The sequence below is a fragment of the Amblyomma americanum genome, chromosome 1 (assembly GCF_052857255.1).
Source record: "Amblyomma americanum isolate KBUSLIRL-KWMA chromosome 1, ASM5285725v1, whole genome shotgun sequence".
Lineage (NCBI taxonomy): Eukaryota > Metazoa > Arthropoda > Arachnida > Ixodida > Ixodidae > Amblyomma > Amblyomma americanum.
In genome coordinates, this window is record NC_135497.1 from 107,262,258 (window position 1) to 107,274,806 (window position 12,549).

At 52.3% G+C, this 12,549-nt stretch overlaps 1 protein-coding gene across 3 annotated transcripts in view; it reads left to right on the forward strand.

Moving 5' to 3' along the window:
* The first annotated feature begins 4,428 nt into the window (after positions 1 to 4,428).
* LOC144113413 (protein TMEPAI-like) overlaps positions 4,429 to 12,549 on the forward strand; it is a 62,236-nt gene continuing 54,115 nt past the window's right edge. Inside the window, exons 1-2 of one of the 3 annotated variants that reach the window (XM_077646477.1) lie at positions 4,476 to 4,695; positions 7,422 to 7,488. In XM_077646477.1, coding sequence (XP_077502603.1) covers positions 4,636 to 4,695; positions 7,422 to 7,488 — 127 coding nt within the window. In that variant the 5' untranslated portion in view covers positions 4,476 to 4,635. Of the gene's footprint in view, positions 4,696 to 7,421; positions 7,489 to 12,549 lie in introns of all 3 variants that reach the window. The other 2 variants (XM_077646480.1, XM_077646481.1) reach the window with 2 other exon arrangements.

Genomic DNA, 12,549 nt, shown 5'->3' on the forward strand with positions numbered 1-12,549 from the left:
CACAGCGTTCTGGATGGGAATGAGCTGGAAAAGATGGCCTTCAACGGTGCAGGCGGCATCCATGTTCCGATCTGCAGTCCAGGCGCCGATTTCACGCTCGCCGGTATTAGCCGCAGCACCCAGGCGAATTACCGGTCATGGCAGGGCCATCCTCATATTCTGACGGAAGTTTGCAACAAAGTTGAGGCGCCCACCACCATGCAGAGAAGCCATTAGACTCAATTTTACCTTGATTCGGCGCTGCATGCACTTCTTGGCCGCGAGGCCAGTGCACTCTAAACAGATAGGAGTATAAAGAGTGGGCCAGAGGACAGCGTACTCGTCCCTTTTTACTCCCATATAGGCGTATTATTGTCTAGAGTGTATGGACTGACGATGGACCTGCGCTTACTGCACTGAACAGGAAGTCTCGACTGCAGACCTTAAAGGGACACCGAGGACAACTCCGTCCAGTTTTGGTCCTTACTAAATGATTCTCTGGATCTTTCTGGATATGTTTATCCGGCAGCAAAAGTGCCGAAGTTGAAAACTGTCCCGCCGCTCGATTCACGCTCGTGACGTCTACACACAAAATGACTCCGTGATCAGTGTTTTGCAAGCGGATGGCAATGTAGCCTAGCCTCTAGGATCTGCGACAAAAATTACTGTGTCCACGCACCGCAGTTTACTTGCGAAATCGGCCGGGGATGGCGACGCCTGCATTATTACATCGCTTGGCCTGATCTCCGTTTTCCGGGAGAATAACCTATAGGACAAAGATGCAGGCCCACTTCAGTTTTTGGTCAGTATCCCTTCAAGCAGTGTGCGGTTGGGCAGAGATAAATGAAATGCCTAAACTAGTAATGAACTTGAATAATAGTAAACTTAAGACGTGAAATGGCTGACGCACTGAATTCATTTAAAGCGCTAACATGACATCCCCCTCCCCACGACGTACTCAACAAGAGCCCTCATCAGTCGTGATAATGTATGATAACTGTGTTGTTTGGCTCTCCAACCTTTTCATATCGAGCACACTGGTACACGGCGCGCTCGAACCGAGGCTTTGCATAGCCAATAAGCACAGCGAATGTACCCAAGCATGGCTCTGTGAGTATGAATTTGCATTAAACCTTCTATAAAAAAGGGGGGGGGGGGTACAGGATCTACTAAAACTTGCGCATAATTTATGCAATCTTTTGGGAATGTGGACACTGCAATATAACTCAAATACTGAAATGGTTTATGTATAATTATAACGCTTAAAATTATCAAAATGTAAATAACTGAAATTTAATGATGTCCAGTTGTTTGCCCAGCAGTCTCGCTACACACCCCTTACGCTAGGGGACGGAGGCTATGGGCGCAATTAAGGCTCGGTCATGAGCTCAGTCCCGAGGGACACAGGGATGTTAATGACAACGCGTTATGTGTGGACGAGAAAGTGAGGAACGGTGTTAACAGGGGAACACTGCGTACAAAAAATTGCTCGGAATGGAAAGGATAGGACATGATCGAAACTATACTTTAACTGATCGCCTAAAAAGCAAGGAGCACGCGCTTTAATGTGGTCTGAGCACATTTCAGGGAATCGTAGTTTTCTCATGTTTTCTAGACGAGGCACTTCATCAGGACGTAAAGTACAGAAAGGCAGGCCCTGCGCTCCGGAAGACTTCAGTTCACACACAGGGGCGGATTTGTGGGTCACACTTGGACGGGGTGGCTCGAAGGGGGTGACTGATGCAGCATTCCGGTAAGTCATGTCGTTCCGAAGTATTCGTATATTGTGGCTGCCAGGAACCAAGCACACAGGTAATCTGAGTCCCTGGGCGTAGGCATCACGATGCCATTTACTAATGAGTTTAGGAGGTGTTTCTTCTGGTACTTCCTCGAATTCAGTGCCGGTACTTCGTTTAATGAGTCTTAATGGACACACACAGGCGCCTTTGTGTGTCCCCTTTAATGTCCTGTTTTTTTGTGAGCGCAAATGTTTCCAAAAGCATGAAAAACCAACTCGCCCAAAACGTAACGATACTGAAGTTCCTATAGAGAGCCACCACGTTACCCATTGTGGTTACGGATTTCTCTTTAAAGGATATGTTTAGCTGTTCAAGTCAGCTCTCATGGAGAAGGGTGTAATCAATAAAAGTTGCACACAGAATAACTAACGTGAATGGGTCAAGCACAAGGTCATTTAATGCTTCTGTCGTGTTACTGACTTTACACTCTCGTCTTTGTTCCTATCACTCCACGCATACATTCTCGATGCGATTTGTATGAAAAGTATCTCAGACTAGACGAAGCCCAAGATGGAAAATTGGATCCAGCATTTTAAGAGCGGCACTATCGAGGCGGACTTACACACAACTGGCCCGTAGTCAACGCGCTATAGTACAAGGCGTTCAACGGGCGGTCTCTGCCAGTTGCTCATGACTGATTCGATAATAGGTTGCAAAGCAGCCTGAAATGTCAGCCTCCTCTATTTTTCACCGAGAGAAGTCTTTCTTCTCTATAGTTACGGGCGCACTTAATTAGTAGTAACCTTGTGCGCCGATCTATACAGTACAGTTACTCATAACAGCTGTTCAACCGCTCAAGGCGACGAGAAGTATTCAATGACGAAATAACGGAACATCGAATGGATTACATGTCTGTGCTTTGTGACGAATCATCCTCCTGCACCTCACATGTCCCTTCCATGTCAAACGAGCGGGACTGCTACAGGCTGCGCCAAATTAAAGAAAGCTGATAAATCTACGGTTCTGGAGCCTTTTTACTCAATAATAGTTGTTTGCGTTTTGTATATTTAATTGTAGAGCAGCACAAGGTTCAGACGGCCGCGCAAGGCTACTTGTACGAAGATCTTACGCCACTGTCACGGCGTGCACAGGGGCATGAATCCGTGCAGAAACCACAACGCTTGAGACGCCGCATTGCAAAACCTCCCGCATAAGACGCCTAAATAAATAAATAAATAAATAAATAAATAAATAAATAAATAAATAAATAAATAAATAAATAAAACATTTATCGGTTCCTACCCGCTGTCATTAACACGATCTGCGCGCTTAAATTGAACCGTTATTTTCCCAGTTTCGGACGTTCCCAACTTGGTCAGTTTTGAATGGAACCGCCACGGGGCTGCATTCGGAGTCAATCTCTCTCAAGGAATTGATCCCATTTTGTCCTCCGGTCTTCTGTCAGCCTCTTCGCGCCAGGGCGCGCACCGCGTATCGATTGACTCCGAGGCGTTTCGAGACGCCTCGGGGCCAGTCGACGCACTCGCCGCACAGGGCGCGAAAGAACGGGCGCCAGACAGGGGAATGCGAAAAGGAAAAAAAAGAGGGGATCGATTCCCGAAAGAGACTGCCTCAACTTACGGCCCCCGAGCCTGACCATATGTAGGTTCCACTGCACGTAACACCTTCCGTCGAGCAGCGGCAGCAATCGCCGAGCGCTTGCGACGCGCAGGGACCGAACGCTGTCAGATCCTGGAAGCCAGAGAGGAGTTGGAACAGAATTTATAGTATAGCTGAATATTTTCCGGTATGTTGTTGGCATCTCATTTTCCCCAGGCGGCTGCTAGAACGCGTCAACGTTCGCAAGGAAAGAGAATAAAAAAATGCTGCGTTACATTTCGGAACGTTATAAAGGTCGCCAGTAATTGCAGGACCGTCCATAAGCTCAGCGCAAGCGTGTTCGGTGTATTCCTAATTAAAACAAACGTTTCGCGTCACAGCATCGCCATGGACCTGTGGATTAAAAACGGTAAGCTTGAACACTGGCAACGTCATTTGATGCAATCGAAAAAAAGAAAAAGACGCATCTGTTCTCCTGGAATGGGTGTGGTGACAAGTTTCTCCCCGTCGCCCCCGAAACTCAGTTGGACACAGTGCCGCCAGGTGCCGCTTGAAATTCTAAGGTTGTGACCCGGCACCGGCAACAAGGGGAGGGAGGGAAACCAGCGCGCAACGCACGGCGACGTTAATTTCTGATAGGGGTGGCAACGAGAACAGTCGCTTGGGGCTTCAGATAGCACGGAGAGATACGTTGCGTCACAGAGCGGCCGAAGCTGCTCGTGGTGCGCCAGACGGCACGGCCCCCGAGCTTGCGCTTCGCTCCTCTTGTGATGCAGTTGCGTGAGCAGAGGTTGGATTTCGCTCTCTCCTCGAAGCTGCCCGGATCGTAGCCCGGTGCATTCGGGCAGCGGTCACGACCGGCGCCGCGTGCCCTCGTGCTCAGAGCGTAGACGCGCCAGCATTGCCTCACGCAGGGGCCAAGCGGCCGAAAAAGCAAACCTCTTTCCGAGAAGCGCCAGTTATCGGGGGGAGGGGAGGGCGTGGGCCGGTAGCGGGCCCCACGTAAGCGCGAGGAGGAGGCCGCAGCGGCAGCGGTAAACATTGGGCCAGCGAAATTGCGTTCGTCTGGCGACCTTGCGTCTGCGCGCCCGTCTGTGACGTCGGCGCCGGGTCACGTGGCCCGTGACGTCGCCGGCGCTCAGAGGGCGTCACGCGCCGCCCTGGCAGCAGCGGGCAGCGGCTTGGCGGCTGCGCTGCTGCTGCTGCATTTGCGTGTCGAGTGTTAGCCCTGCTGGATGGCCTGCCGAGCGCCGAGCTCGGCTTAGCCTGGCCGCTCTGCACTAGGCCCACCCGGATAATGCCCACAACGGCCGGCGCCGCCGGCCCCTCTGCGTTGCGGCCGATATGCTGGCGAGCTGTGAGTAGGATCTTGCTTTTTAAACGGTCGGTGGGGGCGTGCGTTCTGCTCCGCTCCAGCCCAGCTGTGTAAAGCGCCCAAGGGCTTGCGACTTGGCCACCCGCACGGGGTCGAGTCGCGATCCTTTCGGCCCATTAGCACTGCTGCACGCTCCCGCGGTCTCCCCGAGAGCTCCCTTCGAGCCCGATCGAAGCGCTCTGGGACGCCTGCACAGCCGGCCGATCGAGTCGGCGCCTCCGCGTGCTGCATTGGGCAGCCCGGGGCTCGCAGGGTCGAGGCCTAGGCGCCTAAGCGCTCCGGGCAGCTTCGCCGGCCCCCGTGCGCCGGCATCCGCTTCGCGAAAGCGGCCCCGCAGCCCAAATGGGGCCTCTCCCGGGTGCTGCTGCACACTCGGATAGGCCTTTTGTGTCGCCGTTCTCCGGCCTTCTCGCGAGCTTGTGCAGCCGCAGCACCGACTTGCGAGGATGGACAGAAAAGAAAGAAAGAAAGAAAGAAGCAGCTCCGCTTTTTCGCTCTTCTCGCGATCGCGTCTACCTCACACTTCTCGCGAGTGGAGCTTGCTTTCCAACACTGCAGAACGGTGCCAGAAATTCGGCTCAGCCCCGACTAGTTAGCGGTCATCACAGTTGGCTTCTGCCCGTCAACATATTTTCTATCTTCGTGCAAGCTGCAGTAAAGCAAAATGTTAGATCATACTTTGCTTGGAACCTTTGTGTACACGTAACTCCATGCAGTAGCGTGCTCCACGAAAGCTTTGTGCTCATGGTTAGTATACTGTCGTGCAGAAGGTCGTAGTGACTGCCATTGGCGAGTAAATCGTTTGCATACTTCGCATGCTGTGGTTTACTTTTTTTTAAAAGTAAATCTAGCATGCATCGTGAGTTAGAGCCCGCAAAATATGCTAACCGGGGATGCTAACGATGGCATGCTGTATTTGTGTACATAAACAGAGGAAGAGGTAAACATGTATGCGTTATGTAGAGACAAGAGATCCACGCAATATGCTCTGCCTTCTTTTGCGCACAGGCTATGAAGTGCCGCCGTTTGACACTTTCGACCTCAATAAAGCGGTTTCACAGGAACGTTTAACCGGCCCTTTGTCAGTTATCAGGCCTTACGTGCTGGCCGTATGACGTATGATACTCTTTGGCGAAGCATGACAGTTGGTATTTGGCAGCACTGGTTGTAGAATTAACCGGCTTGTTCTCGGTACTCATTCTGAACGGGCTACGAAACGAAGCCTCGAAGACGGCGGCGGCGTTCGCTGTTGCCAACTGAAATTGCCCTGTTGCCTGCGCCGGGTCGCCGGTGCCAGCGGCCTTATTCGGGTGGCACGGTCGACGAGGTAGTTCACACACTGTCACACACAAACATACACACTGCGTCTCGTCCAGCATGCGTCTGAACACGGGTAGCCTACTTTTCCTGGGCGTAAGTTTGCCCTTCTTTTCGCCTGCCGCATCCGCCCGTGGAAACATTTTCTGCGCCTCTGGCTGGCGTGTAGCCCCTCCCCTCCTTTCCTGGACTCGTCCGGAGAAAACTGGATTCGGCTTCCTCCTTCGCAGCCGAGTGAAAGCGCTGCGCCACCGCCGCCGCCGCTACGCCGACGAGTCGTCGTCTGCTGCTGTTGCTTCGCGCGTAGCTTTTTCGAGCGCTGCTGCTGCTGCCGCCGGCAGGCTCGCTTAGCATCTCGGGGCGTCTCTCCGCCACGAGACGTCGCATTTCCGTTTTTATTCTTTGCGTGCTTGCGCCCCTTGGTTCCTTTCACGGCATGTGCCCAGATCGAGCGTGCGGGTCGGCCTTCACATTCCCTGCGTTCGCTCCCCCCCCCCCCTTTGACGTTGTGTCATCGATTCCAGTTTTAGAGGAAGTTGCTAGCCGGCGGGCGGTCAACAAAATGTCCCTGCCGCGGTCTCGCTTCCGTAAACACGGTGACCACCCCTGCGCGTCTTTCGCTCGTATTCAAACTGATGCGCTCTCGCCCACAAGTAGAGAAAATAAAGACTAAAAAACTCCATGTGCGCTTCAGTGAGTGAGGGTACAAGGATCGGCTTTGCGGCCGGTTATAGCGCCGCGTGAAAGAACATTCAGGCTTTCTCAGAGAAGTACGTTGACTAATCGTTAAGCACATTCTCAGGTTATGGTTAGTATCGCTTTTTGTTTTCCCCCGAGTGTCAAGCGACGGTGTAGGAGTCAACCATTCGGTTTAGCGCACATATATGCCAGTTTTAACTGCATATTAGTCCCGATGTTTATTTGCTACACGATGGCATGCCGCAAACATAGTAGCTGGGATTATTGAGGTCACTGTCCCTATTTGTAAGTACGGCCCCGTATACGTAAGAGCTAGGCGCGATTGTGCTGGAACACAGGCGAGGAATCGCAGGAACTCTAGATTTGCATGCTATAATGTCGTTGTTTTAGCGGCTCAAGTAAACTCCTTTCATAACGCAGCGTATTTCCCCGACAAGCGGTGTTCGGTCGTTGCTTGCTGGAGTGTCCATAGCGTATTTTTGCTCACTCTTTCGTTTTCCTGAACAATTGTTTCTTGTCGGCGGTTGATGAAGTGTATAGGTAGTTTGTTCCTTTGTTTTTGTTTCCTGTTTCTGGTTTCCAGAAAAAAATAAACTTTAGTAAGTTAATTGTGCCCAGATATGAGAGGAAGACTGAAGCCTGCATTCTTTTCCCTTTACGGTTGGTTTCGCTCTTTTTTTTATTCTGTGCAGAAGTATCGGCCTGAAGTATGCTGCCTAAAACACGCTAAATGCCGAACGTCGACGATGACCTTGGTCGGTAGGTTACACACCGCGGCCTGGCTCCGGGTGCAGCATTTGTGATTCAAGAAACAGCGCCGTAGTAGTCAAGTAGGGCGAGTTCAGGCGCCAGTATCGAACGCAAACCGAGACAAAACCAGCGCGCTTAGTTGAACAAGCGTTGTGCGTCTGTTTTGTGCGAATTTAGCCTCCAAACGGTTTTTTAGGTAACTGCACGTCTGTTGTTCAAAGCGCAACCTTGCTTACAGCACTTGGTGCAGAAAGGCAAAGCTGTGCAGTTTCGTTTCAGCAAAACGAAACATAAAAGGTCACTTCACCCTATGGGGCTCTGAAAGCAGCTAATTGTGCACGCTAGGAATTAACGATTAGGTAACAATTCCCACAACCCCCGTAAAAAGGGGATGCTACTGATTGTCTATCTGATTGTCTGATTGTCTACCTATTTGACACTGAGTTTTTAGTGGAGGCATCCATTCAGCTATAGCAGCTAGTGGAGGCGTATAAGCTTGTCTGCATTCCTAGGATGGCTAAGTTACCATTCCTTCGATGGCTGGTGACTTAATTTACAGAATGTTTTACTCGAGCGAAAGGAATGCACCGGGGTAATGCTGGCATGAATGTATCGCGCATGGAAAACGGCAGGTTTCTCTGTAACAGTGTGTGTATAAGTACAGTATAAGGACACCACCAGACTTAGGTTTGCTACCAATCTCCCCAGAAAAACCTTTCGTGGCGCTGTCAGCGTTAATTCGTAGTTGAACGATGCTTTCTTATCTGGGGAAGTCGCGCTCGAAAAATCGATGACCTTTTGGCGCCTCTGCGTCCTCACTTTGTATCCTTGATTTCGGCGGTCGTTGACGTCACGAAACGCGCGGCTCCGGTAGCTTCTGCAACGGTAGCTTCTGCAGCTTGGCGACTCGTGTACGTGGTGTGAAAACGGTCGATCCGCGGCGGTCATTACGACGGTGTCGAGCAACAGTGCCGGTTTCACAAAAGCAGTCTGCGCGTGAAACGGCCCTGTAGTTTGGCGCTGCCTGGAATGTCATGCCACTGGCCTTAGTGATTTACCAGTCCAGGGCTTCGTGTTGGCTACGAATCGAGCTTGCTTGAGAACCCGTGCTACGCGAGGGCGCCGATCGAGACCTCTGTGTGCAAGGCGGATGAAGTGAGCGGACAGGAGCAGCACAACACGCCGACTATTTGCGCCTCGCAGTTAAACTCGGCGTTGTTTTCAGCTGCGTGATGTGCCCCGCGTCTGGCGGGCGCTGTTCCCGCTCTCTCTCTCCCCAACATTGGGCCGGCAGGAATTTCATTCGCGACCTTGACTGTAGCCTGTTTCAGTGCGGAGCAAGCGGGCACGTGCGTAAGTGACCGAAACTGTTATGTATGCGCGAGCGTGGTGCACTGCAGTTGCGCCGGTTTGGAACTCTTGTGCGCGTTTCGTTCGCTTTTCGCGGCCACTCCGGAACCTGTTTCCATTAAGGTTTAATGAAAGCAATTGCTCGGGCACGAAGGAGCCGTATTTTGGAATTTATTGGAAAATGTCCCGTCTTCAGGTAGCGTTTTAGTCTTGGGCCGTATCCATGGCGGTGGGCTTACTGAGAGGCACTGGACGATCACCCCCGCGTGGCCTCCTATAGTGCGGGGAGGCTGGGTAGTCAGTAGTTGTAGCGCGTGTTAATCTGTTAATGCAGGTTGAGGCGATATTTGCAGCGCCAGCTGTTTTGTGGCCAGTTTCTCGCTTTCGCGCGTGCCCGTCCGTCGACGATCACGTGACCATCCCTGCAGCCGCGACGGAGAGCAGCACCGTCACGTGCTTCGTGAGCGCGGCGTCTCCTGTAGTCGCCTGCTGCCGTGTCCGAGAGGGGTAGCCCGGAACAGAGCTTCGCGAAGGTGCACGAGCGACAATATCAGCGGCGAGAGTATCATCTGACGTGCGAGTTCGCGGCGCCGAGGATACAGCGGCGCCTAACCGCGATGGGACTACTCGGGAGTTCGGCTCAGGGGCAGTCCGTTCGGCTTTGCTTGTTCGGTCAGCGAGAGACCGCCTTATTCATCGGTGACATCATTGCGAGGCGGTGTTGAGCGACCACCTATAGCGCCGAAATTCGCGGCATCTTTTGCGGTCATCTGGTAATTTTATTTTTGCTTCTTGGAAGCCCTCCCATATGATATAAGTTTCGAATGGGCGAACGCCGTACTTAAAGAGACCTGCAGTTACAAGCGACGCTAGTGGAAACTGAAGGGCAAGAAGAAGCGAGTGTCATCGACCACACTATCTCCATCTCTGTGCGGCACGCCCGTTTAGCGAACGACATCTCCGCGGCGTCGTTTTTTTTTTTTTTTGAGAAGCCGAAGTGAATGCTCTTGCCCCGTCTAGCTGACGGCGCGTGCGGTCAGCTTAATTGGGAGCGAAGGTGCAGCGCCGGACGGCTTCAAAGCGGCCGACAATTAAGGGACAAGCGCCAACGACTCGCCCGTCACCGCGTGCGACCCTTCGTCTCACAGTTGTAGAACTATGCGACGCGCATCCCGCTCCCACCACGAATCCCAGCAGAGTAGCGCCCAGCTCGAGCTTTGCTCGGGAAGCGAAACGCGTCGCTCGATACGCCCTGGGCGTTCGTTCCCGCGCACGACGCCGGAAGAAGGAGTAGCAAGAGAGCCCCCCCTCCCTCCCTCCCCTTCAGCCCCGCTGGTTCCTCTTGTCTCGCTGCGCACTTTTCCTCTGACGCCTTTCGACGTCGTCTCCTCCGACTTGCCGGCGTTGCTCGAGCGGCGTTATCAATTTCTGCACTTCACACGAGAGGCCTCCTTCGCCGGCGACAGTAGCACGCAGATCTGTCTCTGTTGCATTCGAGCACCGAGACAGCGCCGGGCTTGAAGGCAGTAAGTAGCCTTAGACACCCAAGAAGAACCAAAATGCAGGAAGGAGGCAACGGCGGGCCATTTGGCTGCCACATTCTACGAAGGGGCCCGGCAGCCTGAATCTTCCAAAGGAATGCCTTTGTTAGCTTTGCCCGCAAAGCAGGTTTCAGTGCCTCGCAGAGCGCGAAGCGGTGGTTTTATCTAATTCCACTAACACACACACACACACACACACACACACACACACACACACACACACACACACACACACACACACACACACACACACACACACACACACACACGCACGCGCATGCGCACGCACGCACGCGCGCGCGCGCCTGTTACAAGCTTGTTGTTGAAGAGGGCCGGTAGCCTTCACGGTTGTTTATCAACGGCCCGAGTTCTTTCTCTGTACAGGCTTTGCATTTTATGCACGACGCGTTTCACTGAGCTCCAGCTGCTTTCAAACGATGGTGGTGGGCTTTCTTATTGTGGGGCGTGGCGATTTTCGCGTTGTGACCTTTCAGATGCGCATGGCTGCCACACCGCGCTGCGAAAAACACGTCGGCCTTCGTCCTCTGTCAGTCGGACGGCACCTTAGTTTAGAATGGCGTCGTGCGCGCATGCTACCGCAAGCCTGAAAACAGCCACCCGAATAAACGCTGCAGCCCGAAGCACCACCTGAAATATGAGTATGGCTATTCACTGCGGTTGTCAGTGCTTTGCGGTTCCTTGGCGGGAATTCTCAAATCTCTCATATACGCGAGAACAAAAAGGGGGTCCTATTTACGCCTTACGCGAACACGCTTTCGCCTGCCGCAGAAGTGGGCACTTCTCACCAGCCATCGTCTTGTGGCCTTCTGGAAGCTGTTTGCATGCTCCCTTTCGGATGCTTCGTGTTCGAAGCAGGGCATGCGGCTTTTTCTTCGTGCAAAATTGTTGCGTGTGTCTTTAGCGGTGGAACAGTACTGCAATAAATATCCACCTCTTTCCGGCTTCACATTCATGAAAATACATATGTTGGATATAACGGCGCCTTGCCCCCACCACCGTCAGTACAAGGGGCTTCGGTGGACCTGCCGCGGTGGCTCAATGGATAAACAGTTTTGATGCATAGCCAGCTGGAGGTCACGAGTCCGATTCTCACCTGCGGCGGCCGCATATTTATGGAGAACAAATAATAATAAAAAAGACCCGCGTGCTGTGCGATCTCGGTGCACTTTAAGAGCGAAGTTAATCCGGAGCCCTTGAGCGAGGTGTTCCACAGAGCCGATCTCTACGCTTCAGCTCGTAAAAATTTAAATATTAAAATGCAGTGGTTTGCAGGTGTGATGTTTTTTTTTTCTTCAAAAATATAAGGCGAATGTATTAAAAACGACGAGAATAACGCTCGTTGCTTTGCGACCATTATTAATACTGTTTCACGAGTGAGTTAAGTCGAGCGCTTCGTACTGAAATAATAATGAAACCAGTGTCCGTTATGCATTCCTAACAGTAAAGACGCATCGTCTGACGTGTAAGCCATCTTAGTCCTTATTTGTTCACGTTTTGGGCGCTAAAATAGGCTTCAACTCCGTTCAAGCCTTTGTTCTCCACCGCCCGCAGAGTGAAGTGAAAGCGACGTTTTCTGCCCCAAAAGAGTACTGACCGATGAGAGAAACTGTAACCAGGCTTATCTCCGTTATCGAGCGTCAATACAAGCGGGCCGCATTGCGGCCTTCGCTGCAAGCCTCTCGCTGCACGTTGCGCAGAGAGAGCGGAAACTGCCTTTTGTGTACAGCTCGTTCCGTTCCACACATCGGGCGGACCGGCTAAAGAGGTTTCGGCCCGTGTGTTCTCACCTCTTCGTGAAGATTTACGTCAATGTTTGCTCAAGTCTTTTTTTTTTTTTGTCATCGGGGCGTTCTCGGTGGTCATCGCCCAGAGAACGCTGTAACAAAGTGTAGATAAGCACAGATGTTATGAAGACACTCGCTGCGTGGCCATCTTATTGGCGAAAGCTAACACGAAGTTCACTTCTGCGCTGTTGCTACTCGGCTACGCGTAGGAGTTAGGAGCCGAAAAGGCGTGGCCTACCGATGCAACCCGAACAGCCAGGTATAGCAATCGTCATCGCGGTTAGATACGTTAGCTGCATACCACCGTGCCGTCGTTGCAAACCACCGTGCCGTCGTTGCAAACGCAGAAGATACTTCGGTAGAAGCATTCCCGA